Below are 14538 nucleotides of genomic sequence, written 5' to 3' on the forward strand. Positions count from 1 at the left end.
CGGGAGAAAGTCTTGGTGATCTACTTTCATAGATTGTTCTTGTTGGGTCGCTGTCAGTTCTGACTAATGACAACCCCTTGTGTACAGAGAGGGAACTGCCCCCCTGGGGTCTTCAAGATTGTGACCTTGGGAAGCAGATTGCCAGACTTGTCTTCTGAGATGCCTCTGAGTGGGTCTGAACTGCTAACCTTTAGGTCAGTAGTCAACACTCAGGGACTTTTCCTTTAGAGATTTCCAAACTGCTGCCACTGGATTGATTCTGACTCCCAGTGACTGCATGGAACAGAGTTGAGTTGCCCCAAAGGGTCTCCAAGGCCATAAATCTTTCCAGAAACCAATTGCAGAACTCTCCCACAGAGCCACTGGTGGATTTGCACCACTGACCTCTGGTTGGCAACTGAGTGCTTTAGCCACTGCACCGCTGGGGGGAACCAGAAAACCCAGAGTATAGATTATATTCCACCTCGACACCAAGGGGTTCACTCAGTAGCAATAGGAAGTGAATGAACTTGACCACAAATGAAGGTCCTTGACTTAACACCTAGAGATGCTCTTCCTCCTACCTGGGTGCCCACGCCACATGCTTTGTGTATAATTGCTCGGCACCACCACCCTTGTTTGCCTGTTGACGCCTTCAAGATAGGCTTGAACCTCACATAAACCTGATATCCCAACAGGCAGTTGTCACGTTTGTCCGTTGATGTAACCCGGTCGTGCTGTTCCATGCTATCTCTGACCCTCTCCTCTGTCTCTCTCTGCCAGGGACCCTCCGTCCAGTTCGTCGCAACTACTACGACCCGTCCTCAGCCCCCGGGAAGGGTGTGGTGTGGGAGTGGGAGAACGACAATGGTTCCTGGACGCCTTACGACATGGAAGTGGGCATCACCATCCAACACGCCTATGAGAAGCAGCACCCCTGGATCGACCTCACCTCCATCGGCTTCAGCTACGTCATTGACTTCAACACCATGGGCCAGATCAACCGGCAGACCCAGCGCCAGCGCCGTGTCCGGCGACGCCTTGACCTCGTCTACCCTATGGTCACCGGAACCTTGCCCAAGGCCCAGTCCTGGCCAGCCAACCCCAGCCCGGCCACCTCGGCCCCTTCCCCACCTTGTTCCTGCCCACAGTGCGTCCTGGTGATGAGCGTTAAGGCGGCTGTGGTCAACGGAAGCACTGGGCCCCTGCAGCCCCCAGCAGCCCGCAAGAACATGCCCCCGACTGGAGTGGTCAAGCTGCCCCCACCGCCAGGCCCAGGAGCCAAACCACTGGATGGCATCGGCACCATGCGGGCTCCCATGAAAACTGTCCCGTCCCAGGCCAGCCGGCGACAGCCCTCCAGCACACCAGCTGGGGCAATGGCAGCCTGTCCTGCCAGCCCCCCAGGAGCCAACAGCAAGACTGGAAGGATGGCCCTGGCAACCTTGAACCGTACCAACCTGCAGCGACTGGCCATCGCCCAGTCCCGGGTCCTGATCGCCTCTGGGTAAGTGGTGGGGCCCTCTTTCTGAGCCTTGCCCCTTTGAAGGTTTGTTCTTAATCTCTGTCACATAATTTCTGACTCATGGTGACCCTGTATGTGCTGAGTGGAGCTGCTTTATAGGATGCACAAGGCCGTGATCTCAGAAACAAATTACCAAGGGTGTCCTATGAGGCATTTCTGAGTGGAGATGAAAGTTTGAGTGAGGTGAGAGTGAGTGAGTGAGTAAGTCTCTCTCTCTCTCTCTCTCTCTCTCTGTGTGTGTGTGTGTGTGTGTGTGTGTAAGCTGTTGAGTCTCAGCTGACTAAAGGTGACCCTACAGTGAGTTTTCAGAGTTATAAATTATAAGGGCAGACGTTGTCCATCTTTCTCCTGTGGTGCAGCTGGTGGATTTGAACTACCTTCCTTTGACACTGAGGCTCTTACCCACTAGACCCCAAGAGTTCCCTGCAGTATTTAACCATATGAGCCACATAGGGATTCCACCAGTGTAGACGTGCTCTTCTATTGCAGACATGGGACGTGTCTGTTCTTCTGAATCAGAGATTAAAGAGAGTGGACCCACATCCAAGGTCTTTGTCCCATGCTGTTCTTCTTGGACACAGGTGGGGCCACCGTGAGTTAGAATCATCTAGAAAGCAGGGGAATTTCATCATGCCCCCTGGCTGCAGGTGGAAGAATGTGGAACGGTTTGGTGGATGAGGAAGAATTCAGCCTTTGGAATTTCAACCCCACCTATTGCTGTAGAAGACTCATCAACAGCCTGCATTATGCAGATGACACAACCTTGCTTGCTGAAAGTGAGGAGAACTTGGAACACTGCAGAGGATCAAGGACTGCAGCCTGTACTGTAGACTGCATCTCAACGTCAAGAAAAGAAATATCCTCACCACTGGACCAGTAAACATCATGATAGGGGGAGAAGAGGTTGAAATTGTCTAACATTTTATCTTATTTGGATCTCCAATCAGCACCCTTGCTACTCGCAGTCAGGAGATCAGGAGACATATAATGCTCTGGTCTTCAGTTGGACCTCTGCAATTTACTGAGAAGCAGGAATGTCAGTTTGAGGACTAAGGGGCATCTGATTCAGGCCAAGGTTTTTCTCATTAGTTACTATTCATCTGAGAGCTGGAATGAATTAGGATGACAGAAGAAGAATTGATGCCTTTGAGCGATGGTGTTGGAGAAGAGCACTGAACATCCCATGGACTGTCAAAAGAACAAACAAGTACTAGTACGTCTTGGAGAAAGTGCGGCCAGAGTGCTCCTTGGAGGCAAAGATGATAAAGTTTTGCCTCACATACTTCGGGCATGTTGTTAGGAGAGGCTATTCCTTGGAAAAGGACATGACGCTTCAAAAGGCAGAGGATCGGTGAAGGAGGGGAAGATCTTCAACCACTGGATTGACACAGTGACTGCCGCAGTGGGGTCTAGGGTGTCAGGAGTGTGAGGATGGCACAGAATAGGACAGGGCTCAGATCTGTTGTCCATAGGGTCAATACGGATCGTTCTTGATTCAGGGGCACCTAACAACAATATATTGGGCAAATCTGCTGTTAAGGACCTCTCCGGATTACTCAGGAGCAATGATGTCAGTTTGAAGACTGAAGGTGTACCCAATTCAAGCCATGGTCTTTTTGATCACTTGCTCTACTGCTGAGAGCTGGACAATGAATAAGGGTGACGGAAGAACTGGCCTGTAAGTTGTGGTGGTGGAGAAGAGTACTGAATATCCTATGGGAGAAGAAACAGATCTATCTTGGAAAAAGTGTATAGAATGCTCTTTGGAAGCAGAAATGGCAAAGCCTCGTCTCACACACCTTGGGCATGTTGTTAGGAGAGGCTATTCCTTGAGTTCCCACTATGTTCTAGTCTCCTCTTTTTATTTCCTGACCACGTCTCTCTGTTGTTTGTGTACTATCGCATAGGAACTGACCCACAGCTGACCGACTCTTCAGCAGATTTTCAGAGGCAGTTAATCTCAAGGGAGGAGATTGCCCAGCCATCCTTCTTCCACAGAGCAGCTGGTGGGTTGCAGCACAGCTTCTTAGCTCTAGACAACCAGAGCTCCCTACAGATACTATTATTCCATTTTACAGATGAAAAAATAGAGGTTTGCTCACTCAGAAGCACACCAGCTGATCATTGGGAAGACTAGGATTTGAATGAACATGAGGAAGTCAAGAATCTCATTCAGTCATGCTGCTTATCCATCAAACACAACAGTGCCCGTCACATGCAGAAATCCAGAAACATGAATGAAAGCCAAACAGTTGCTATCGAGTCCCTTCCTACTGGGAAATTGGATGTGTGTTAATTAGAACTCTTCCATAGGATTTTCAGGAGGCAGATAGGAAGGCCTTTGTTCCGCGGAGCCATTGAGTGAATTTGATTAGTAACACATGATATGCATTTGTACCAAGGACTGTACTTAGCATACAGGGGGTGCCAAGTGAGGGTTATTCTCTCTACTTTGGAAGCCACCCTCTCTTTCCCAAGGCATTCCTCCACCTTCTCAAGCATGTTGGCCCTCTCCAGTGAATAGCCTCTGCTAGCAACCTGCCCAAAATATGTGAGATGGGTGTTCCTTCTCCAAGACTTATCTGTTCTTTTGGCTGCCCATGGGATTATTCAGCTCTCTTCTCCAACTCGTCAGTTCAAAGGCATCAGTTCTTCTTCTGCACTCTTCTCCAACACGAAAATTCAGAGGCCTCAATTCTTCTGTCATCCATATTCATTGTCCAGTTCTCAGATGCATAACAAATGACTGAAAAGATCATGACTCGAATCAGGCAAAAGAGAAGACCCTCAACCAGGTGGGTTGACGCAATGACTGTAGCAGCAGGCTCGAGTGTGTCAGAGATGATGACGATGACCCAGGATAGAGCAGAGTTCAGATCTGCTGTTCATAGGGTCGCTATGAGTTATACTCAACTCGACAGCACATAACAACAACAGCAACAATGGAAACTGGCAGGGACTCCAAACTGGAACAAAAGCCTGCATTCAGTGAGCACTTAGTGTATACCAGAGACTTTTCTGCATTATCTTGGCTATTCTTGGGAGAAGCAGGGGATGTTGTAACCAGTCACCATTTGTAATCAAGTGAGTTCCTACTTGTGGGGACCCCCACGTGTCCGGGTGGACTAATGCCGCATTGCAGATGTTGTGTGTTCCGCTAGTATCCTGCTCTGTGACTCTCCTGCTCATAATACAGGGTGGGCCAGGTCCAAGCAGTGCCTGCGCATTGATCTCCCTGTCTACCCCTCTCGCCCACCTGCTCTCCTCTCTCCTTGAACCCGGGTGGTCACAGTGGCTTTGGGATTTGCCTGTGCACCTGTATCTGAAAATACAGGCTGCTCGGAGCAGGTCCTGCACATATTTGGTTGACTCTCAGCCCACAGAGTTTCAGAGGTGGGAGGCGAGAGAAAGGAGGGGATTGTGCAGAACGGGGGCTCAGGTGAGTGGTGGGAGCACTGGGCTGGGAGTCCAGAGACCCAGCTTCCGCTCCTGTCTCTGCCACCTGGATAACCCACAGCTTTTGCGTTTCTGTTTCCCTCTGGTGGGAGATTACATTACTGGCCTCACTGACCCATTGTGAAAACTCCCCTCAGGGAACCCATCCCTTGGCAGTGACCAGGCATGTGCCCGGGCTCATCCCACCACCTGGCCCTGTGATGTCAGAGTTTTGTACGGGCTGGTGAGTTCCGAGTGAACTTGCCAGGGAAGGCCACACAGCTGGCATGTGACGGAGCCAGGCGGGACCCAGGCTTGGATCTGCTCTCAGTGGTTCTTTCAGCCAGAGCCCAAGTCCACCTCATACAGACAGGTGGCTTATGCATGGGAGAGCTGCTCACGTGTGGGGGGCTTTTCACATCCCTTCCTCAGCCCCGAGGGAGGATTTGGGAGGGGGTGGGCCCTAAATTGCCCCTTTCCACAGTTTCTCACACTGTCACTGGGCACCTAGGTGCCTCTAACAGAGTTTGTGGTGATTGGTGGCAGGGCTGGCGGGGGCCTGCAGAGTACGTGAGGACACAGTCGCTTGGGGCCGGGCCCCAAGCTCCTTCCGTGCAAACTGGGGCAAGTTTTGCCACCTTTATTCTTCATTTCCTCATTCCTAAGCTGAGGACGGTAATAGAACCTCCTCAGAGGGTTGTTGTGGGTGTTCCTCTAGTAAGAGTTCAGGCTGTACTTGGCATCCAGTCGATTCTGACTGCTCATGACTCCATGTGTGTCAGGGACCCAGGGGCCCTGCACTGCAAAGGGCAAAAGGCTGGTCTTCCAGAAGCAACTCACCAGGCCTTGATCTTTGATGACAACTCAGGGTGGATCCAAACCTCCAGACTTCTGGTTAATGGCTTAGTGCATAAGTCATTTCCACCAACCAAGGATTCCTCAGTCATTATTAAAATACAAAACCAAAAAACCTTTCTGCTGTCAAGTCAGTTCCCACTCATGGCCACCTTATAGGAAAAAAATAGAAATACTATATTGGCTTTCCTCAAAAGGAGTACTGAGGAGCAACAATGTCAGTCTAGAGACTAAGGTGCACCTGATCTAGGCCATGGCCTTCACAATTACTTGCTGTGTATCACAGAGTTGGACAGTGACTAAGGATGACAAAAGAATTGATGCCTTTGAGTTGTGCTGGAGAAGAATCTTGAACATACCATGAACCACCAAGAAAACAAATAGGTCTGTTTTGAAGAGGGTGAAGCCAAGTTTTTTCTTGGAGGCTAGGGTTTTGAAGCTCCTTGGGCACGTGGCCAGGAGGGACCATTCCTTGGAGAAGGACGTCATGCTCAGAAGGGTGGAGGGTCAGAGTAGGAGAGGGAGACCCCAGATGAGATGGATTGACACAGTAACTGGGGCAGTGGGGATAGGTGTGTCAGAGACAAGGGAGACTGACTCAGGACAGGACAGGCATCAGAGCTGTTGTACACAGGGTTCCTTTGAGTTGCAGGTGACTTGCCGTCACACAACAACAACAACATTGGCTTTCCATTTGAAACCCAAAGGTTTTCCATTTTCCTATTGAGTCCTACTTGACCCAACGACACTTAACAATATTGGATTTCAAAAGCTGTAAATCTGTACAGGCCCAGACAACCTCATCTTTTTTCCCAAAGAGCGACTGGTGGGTTCAAACTTCCAACCTTTCTATTAGCAGGCAAGTGTTTAATCATGACCAGAACTCCTCAGTCAGCCTTGGACCACTGTTGTTGAGTCAGTTCTGACTCCTGGCGACCTTCCATCAGGTGTTCGATGCTGTGACAGCCAACTGCCAACTCACTTTCGCCGATGGAGCAGCTGGTGGATTCAAACCACCGACCTTTTCTATCAGCAGCTCAACCTATAATGCAGTATTCCAGCCAGGCTCCTTCTGTCAGGACCAGCTGGTGTTAGTCCTGTGATTATCGTCATTAGCAGGTATCTATTGATCCTGCATGATGGAGTCATTGAACGGAAGTCAGGGCTGAGCTGGGGCTAGCATCCCACCTCGTTCCTGGCGCCCTCTGTAAATGCCAAGTGACCTCCATGCCATCATTGAGAGAGAGGCCCCCCAGATCTCTGAGAGCCTCATTAAGGGGCCCTGTCTCTGTGTCCTGTGCTGGTGAAGAGCAGTGAAGCTAGAGAATGGGCGGAGGCCAGGGCGCCCGCTTTCTAAAGGGCCATGGAAACAAGTTGCTTTTCCCTCCGCTCTGTTTCCCTGACAGGAGAGGCCCGTCCAGCCCTCCCCTTGTCACCTCTCCCCTCCGCCTGCCCTCCTGCTACCATCTTCTCCTCCAGCCTTTCTTGGCCATTTAATTGGCGTGTTTGCTCCCTTTGTCTGGCGCTGCCATCGACCTTCTGTTGTCACATGTCCCCGTCCCCCTCCTCTCGTCGCCCGTGACCTCTTCAGGCAACTTTCCCACGGAAAAAAAGGACGAGCAGGGCGGGCAGTACAAGTGGGATGAAGAGAAGGGTTTGGGGAGAGGCAGGGAGGGGAGGATGGCAACAAAAGAGCCAGTGAATTATTCAGACACGAGTTTCTAAAGGGAGAGAAAGGGGGGCTGAGCAGTGAGGTGGGGGGCTCCCCACTGTTCCTCTCCTCTGGAATGGAGGCCCCTCTCTCGCCAGCAGGCTTCGTTACCACAGAGAAAACACCATTGTCTTCCCAGCCTAGGATTCCTGGGTTAGGGGGGACTCCGAGGAAAACATTGCTTCTCACCATAGTGTCTACAGAATATGTCCTCCCTCCCACCCTCCTTCCCGTCTCCTTGCCAGCTCGCCTCTTTTTTACAATTTCATAATTTAGAGGTGGGGATTAAAAGTTGGCGCCTTCCTAACTGGGAACAGCCTCGCAGAATGAGGCAGTTAGTTGGGTGGTCTGATTGGCTGGAAAGTCATTGAGCTCAGGCAGCTCTCGCTGAGTTGAGTTGCCCAGAGGATGTGGGAAGCATGCTGACCACTTGGTTCGTGTCTTTTTCTGGATGAGGGCTCAGGCAGGGTGACCCCAGACAGCGTGGTGCTCAACCATTAGTGAGAACATTGACCGCTCAAACTTACTCACCGATCCTGTGGACGGTTGTTGCTGTTATATTCTGTCGAGTGGACGACAGCTCATAACCACTGAGTGAACAGCACATCTTGACCTTGCTCTGTCCTGCCCCATCCTCACAGCCTCTCTCACAGATGGATTGAAACTATGATAACAGTGCGTTGACCCAGTGACCACGACAGTGGGCTTGTGTTTGACCGAGAGCGTGAGGGTTGTGCGGAGGAAAGGACTGGCTATTGCCATCAAGAAAACTGTAGGGAGTTCTGCTCTGTAACATGTGGGGTCACTATGAGTTGGAATCCACTGGACAACAGCAATCGCCAGACCAAGTGTGGACAACAGTGAATGCATTGCCCTTTAGGGTCTCCATTCTTGCCAGTGATGGTAAGGGGTGAGGGCAGCAGTAGTTGGGGGTTCACTCAGCAATCTGGGGATCTGCCTCATGTCCTCAAAAGTCTGAGACACTTAGATATTAGAGCAGTAAAAAGCTTTCCCCACCCAACTTCCTCTGGCAATTGGGACATCAAAATGGGAACCAGTACTAATACATAGGGCTCACTGTTGGGGCGTGTTTGACCTAGATCCTGTATCCTCAGGCCCGGGACCCATTGCCCTTGAGTCAATCCTGACTCCTGGGGACCCTACGGGACAGAGCACAACTACCCCATAGGGGTTCCAAGCTGTGAATCTTTATAGAAACAGCCAGCCATATCTTTCTCCTGCAGAGTGGCCAGGGGGCTAGAACCCTCAACTGTCATGCTAGTAGCTGAGCTCCTAACCACTGGGCCACCGTGGGTTCGTCAGAACCACCACTCATTGCTGTCGAGTCAGAACTGACTTACTGTTGACCCTTCTGCAGGGTTTCAGAGGCTCTAAATTGTACGGGGGGAGATTGTTCTTCTTTCCCACAAGGAGCTGGTGCATTTGAAACTCATGCCTTCGGGATGGCAGTGCAGCTCTCTGAAGGCATTTGATAAGAAACAATCCCAAAAGCACACAGTTCAAATCCACCAGTTGCCTTGTGGGAGAAGCATGGCCAGGCAACTCTCTTGGGATTGACTGCCTCTGAAAACCACTGGAGGATTAGATGAGTTGGTTTAGACTCGACAGTACATAACAACAACAACAACTCAACAAGTGGTCGTGGAAGTAAAGAGAGGCTGAATGGAAATAACTCGGTGGCTGAGGTTCTCGAGCACAGGTTTCCAGGCTCCCTGAGGTTTTTGAGCACAGATTTCTGTGCTCCCCAAGGTTCTTCAGCACAGTTTCCCAGGCTCCCCAAGGTTCTGGAGCAAAGGTTACCAGGCTCCCCGAGGTTCTGGAGCACAGGTTTCCAGGCTCCCCGAGGTTCTTGAGCATAGGTTTCTAGGCTCCCCAAGGTTCTGGAGCACAGGTTTCTGGGCTCCCCAAGGTTCTGGAGCATAGGTTTCCAGGCTCCCCGAGGTACTCAAGCACAAATTTCTAGGCTCCCCAAGTTTCTTATGCACAGGTTTCCAGGCTTCTCCTGGTTCTCAAGCACGGGTTTCTGTGCTCCCCAAGGTTCACGAGCATAGGTTTCCAGAATCCCTGTGCAGTGTTTCTGCCACTGTTTTCTGGATTTCTTAAGACTTCCCCTCCTCCCCAAGCCCAGAGCCTGAGGACAAGCTCGTCTGCCCCACAGCCTCTTTCCTGACATGGTGGGGACAGGCATCTCTCCCACGTGTGAACACTACAGTGTCCGCACGTGTCCTGGGGCCCCTGAGCCTGCCTTCTCCGCTGACCTTGCCCCCGCTCTGCTGTTTGCTCTGCGGCCTTCGCTGTGTGCTGTGGGGATTGGGCTGTTTCCTGGTTGACCAGCTTGGGTGTGGAAACCTGCCAGTCCAGTTTATGGGAACAATGGTGGCTTTTGTCACCAGATCACAGCTATTTATCAGTTGCATGGGGGCCCTGGAGGTGGTGACAAGGGAGTATAGGTACATGACTAGCCAGTGTGTCCTGCCCCCTGGTGGGGAGCAGGGGAACAGGGCACAGGACCACTCCCCTCTACACGGCCTCCTCTCCACAGATCTAGGGGGCCAGGGAACCAGGGGTTAGGCTGCCACTTTGCTCTAGGTACTCCTGTGGGCCATCTTCCACATGTCTCCCTGGTACCTTCTAAGTCAGGACCCACATGGTTTTAAAGACAAGAAATGGAAACTCAGAAAAATGATTGATGAGTGCCAGGCAGGGCTAGGACTTGCACCTGATTTGGGGGACACTGGTGGCCTAGTGATAAGAAGCTACACTGCAATCTCAAAGGCACTCAGTTCAAATCTACCAGCTGCCCCATAGGAAATGGCTGGCAGTCTTCTCCCATGTGATTTACCGCCTCAGAAAACCTACTAGAGGGTCAGCTCTGGGTCAACACCATGGCACACAATAGCAACAAACAACTATAGGTTTTTAGGGGAGCTTCCATGGCCCAGTGGTTAGGAGTTGTATTGCCACCCCAAAGGCACGTGGTTCAAATCCACGGGATCTCCAGTGGAGGAAGATAGGCAGTGTCCTCTTGTGTGATTTACAGCCACTGCGAACTGGCTGGAGGGTCAGCTATGAGTTGGTTCTGACATGGCATACAAGGGGGGGGAATAAAAGGACACATTATTTAATATCAAGGACCCTGTGGGGCTGGATGCAGACCCACAGAGTCTGAGTCCAGTCAGCCCTGCTTTGCCTTGCCTCATTTATCTTGGCTTGAATTCAGTTTTCCACTCTGCTACCTGAGTTTGATTGACCCAAAGGCAAGTAGCCTCTGGTGGCCTGTCAGGGAAGCAAAACCCCTGACATCCGTCTATGGCCAGCCCATCCTGCGTGAGGCCAACCATTCTGTTATTTTATATTCTCCTTCATAGAGGAGGGTGGTACCGTCCCTGAGTGCCTGTGAGTGCCCGGCCCTCCTTGCAGCCTCCAGATCTCCAGTTCTTCTTGACTCGGGGCCTGACCCAGTATGGGTTTATGCTAGCCGTGGGTTTGTCGGACACGCTCTCAGAGTTCTTGGCCTGTGGTGTGGGGTGTCACAAGGCTCACTAAGACATAAGCCGCTGGCATCATGAGTGCTTAAGTCCTGGATTCAGGAACCATGTTTCCTGGGTTCAGATCCTTAACTGGGTCAAGTTTACTTAACCTCTCTGTACTTCAGCTCCCTCCCTGGGAACATGGAGATAATGAGAGGGCCTGTTGCACAGTCATTGGCATGAATCCTTGCGTTTTGAAGATACATCTGTACTGTTTGTGTGGATAGAGCCGTGACTGGTGTGAGGTAGCTTCTTTATGTGTTTGTGAGTCTAATGCACAGATACCCGGCTTGTGCCAAGGCCTTCAAAGCACTGGGCCACATCTTGTTCACAGTTGTGCCCAACACAGAGCTGGGCTCTGTGAACATTTCCTGAATGGATGAGTAAGCAAAAAAAAAAAAAAGAAAAAGCCTGACACCTATAGTTGAACTCAGTCTTCTCGGGCTGCTTGGCTCCCTGAAGCCTCAGAGACTTTGGCCTCTCCACATCCACCTCCCACCCCAAACCCAGCTGTGGAAGCTGGTGGGGCAAGGGATGGCGCAAGACCCGTCCATCTGTCCGCAGGCCCTTATGTTTTTCTGGCCAGCTCTGTGGGAGGCCTCACTTTTCCCAGGCAGCTGTGTGTGCCCTCTCCCTCCAGGCTGAGTTGCTGGGGAGGGGAGGGGGAAGGCAGAACTGAAACGAGGCCTCTCCTGTTTATATTTCCCAGGGAAAAGGAGAAGTCACAGCTGGGGGAGCAATGGTTTCCACATGTTGGCGGGGGAACGGGTATCTCAGGGTCCTCTGGGGAGACTCCTGGTCCCTCCGCTGGAGCTTCTGCTTTAGGTCTGGGACTCTTGTCCTGGTTGTTTTCCAGGCCCTGTTGGTGGTTTTTTGTACACCCAAGTTTGAACCTGCTTCTTATTTTCTAAGTATTTATTGAGTGGCTGCTTATGCCAGCTCTGAGCGAAGTAGCGGTGTCTGTCTTAATAGGGCTACATTCTAGAAGAGCCCATCATAAGCAATAGCTTTGGTTGGAAGAGCAAGCGTTCCATGGGAAAAGGAGAGGACAGGGTGGCCTGGGGTGGCACACAGTAGTGGGTGAGCAAACAAATGCAGTTGACGGCAAGTCAGTTCCTGCTGTGGCACCCCCAGGTGTTGCAAAGTAGGACTACACCCCATAGTCATGGTGGTGACCTATTGGCTGTAAACCAAGAGGCCTGCCTTCTGAGACAAGGGAGCTCTGGTGGCCTAGTGGTAAGAAACTGCACTGCAATCCTGAAGGCACTTGGCTCAAATCCACCAGTTGCTTCAGGGGTAAGGAGCCAGGAGGGATGGACAGTCTTGTCCCATGTGATTTACTGCCTCTGAAAACCTGCTGGAAGGTCAGCTATGGGTCAGTTCCAACTCAACGGTAGACAGCAACAACAGCTGCTGAGACAAAGCATCAGGGGCGTTGTGGTGGCTTAGCGGTAAGGAATTGTGCTGCCAAGGCAAAGGTGTGCCGTTCGAATCCACCAGCTGCTCGGTGGGAGAAAAGCACACAGTACCTTCCCATGCAAGTTATTGCCTCTGAAAACCCGATGAAAGGTCAGCTATGAGTTGATTCTGGCGCCAGATGGTAAGTTTGAGTTCTTTTTTAGGATGCCTTTGAAGTGAATAATCAGTCACTTTTTGGCTACAAGTCAAAGCCTTAATAGTTTATTTTCAGTCCAGGGATACCCTGGTGGTTGGTGTCAGAGTTCATTAAATAGGTTAGCCAGAGAAATCCTCTCTAAGAAGATGAGATTTGAGCCCAGTCTGAAGGAGTTGAAGGGAGAAGCCCCATGGACATCTGGTGGAAGGGCGTTTCAGGCAGAGGGAACAGAATTTGCAAAGGTGCAGAGGCAAGAACATGCCTGGTGCGTAGGAGGGTGTGCAGTGTGAGATGAAGTCAGAGACATAAGCAGATGGGACAGGATGTCGGCAGCGGGTGGAATCACGTGGGGCCATATAGGCCTATCTAGACCTTGGACTTTGGGAGTAAATTGGGCACCCATGACAGGGTCCCGCATGCAGGAGTGGCATGCTCCAACGTGGATGAGGCCATCACCTCCGGCTGCTGTGTTGAGAACTGACTGCTTGTTCACTTGACATGAGTAGTTCCCGTAAGGGCAGACTCTGGTGCTGAGGTTTTGGGCCCCAGCACTGGCCCATTCTGGCCTGCTTGTGCAAATGTTAAAGTATCTGCTCATTCCTTCCACAGGGTTCCCACTGTCCCGGTGAAGAACTTGAACGGGTCCAGTCCTGTCAACCCCGCCTTGGCAGGTGAGCGAAACCCAGCTGTGGGCTGCATCAGCTCAAGGGAAGAGAAAGGAAAGTTCGGACACAGATTCATAAAGTGATGAGAATTTGCAAAGGAGAGAGAATGGATTTCATGGGTTCCCTTGGGAGGGCAGGAGGAATTTGAGGATAATTGATGTCTTAACAAAGCATGCTGTGGAAGATGAGAGGCTGGATCAATTTCCAAGACTAGTAGGGGTAGAGACGTGGGCGCGCCATCTGCTGGGAAGGAGAGTCAGTGCAAGAAGAGAAGGAAGACTTTGAGTTGGGCTTGGCGCTAGCCAATCCTTCACTTTACCGGCTCTTCCAGGAATTACTGGGATCCTGATGAGCGCGGCGGGGCTGCCAGTGTGTCTCACCAGGCCACCGAAGCTGGTCCTTCATCCACCCCCTGTCAGCAAGAGTGAAATAAAATCCATCCCGGGCGTTTCCAACACAAGCCGCAAGACCACCAAAAAGCAGGCCAAGAAAGGTACCAGCTTCTTAATCTAATGGGTACTGGAGTTGGAAGACTTGACACCCCCCGCCCCCCCGAGCTTTGGCTCTGCCTCCATCCCGGAGTGTCATTCCTCTAGGGTAACCCTCTGTGTCTTAACTGAGCCATCAGCTCAGAGGACCTGACAGTATACCTGTTCTGATGATTATGTCATTCTTAGGAGCTGTCGAGTCAAGTCTGACTCATACCGACCCTATAAACAACATGTCTGAACCCTGTCCTATCCTGACCCGTCCACATCATCTCTGACACACTTTAGCCCGTTGCAGCAGGCCTCGTGTCAGCCCATCTAGCTGAAGATCTTGGTCTCTTTGACCAACCTGCCACCTTTCCAAGCATGATGTCCCTCTCCAGAGAATAGCCTCTCCTAGCAACTGATGTCACAAAACATAGGATTTTGTCAACTCTGATGATTCTACGAAAGTGTATTTAATTTTGGGAAATAAAAATTTGCAAAAATTCAGAAACATCAAAATATTTTTAAAGCCCCAATAAAATACAACCTCAGACTCAAACTTAATCCTTAAATCAGAGCTGACTCAAAGTGAGTCCTCCATTGAGTTTTCAAGGCTGTAGGTCACGTGGGTGAAGATGACACCTTTTTTTCCCCCTGTTGAGCCCTTGGTTGATTCCAGCCAACAGCAAGGCATGGCCTGTGGGTCAGCAGTGCAGCTGTCTGCAGATG

The 14538-nt window shown here is 51.1% G+C and overlaps 1 protein-coding gene across 1 annotated transcript in view; it reads left to right on the top strand.

The window, feature by feature from the left end:
- Nucleotides 1-14538, top strand: part of DTX4 (deltex 4, E3 ubiquitin ligase) — a 47053-nt gene that overhangs the window by 11910 nt on the left and 20605 nt on the right. Inside the window, exons 2-4 of the mRNA XM_006900428.1 lie at nt 763-1486; nt 13281-13342; nt 13668-13829. Of these exons, the coding sequence (XP_006900490.1) occupies nt 763-1486; nt 13281-13342; nt 13668-13829 (948 nt within the window). The remainder of the gene's footprint in view (nt 1-762; nt 1487-13280; nt 13343-13667; nt 13830-14538) is intronic.

The sequence above is a fragment of the Elephantulus edwardii genome, unplaced genomic scaffold (genome assembly GCF_000299155.1).
Source record: "Elephantulus edwardii isolate Elephantulus edwardi_28Jun2011 unplaced genomic scaffold, EleEdw1.0 scaffold00284, whole genome shotgun sequence".
In the NCBI taxonomy this organism is placed as follows: Eukaryota; Metazoa; Chordata; class Mammalia; order Macroscelidea; family Macroscelididae; genus Elephantulus; species Elephantulus edwardii.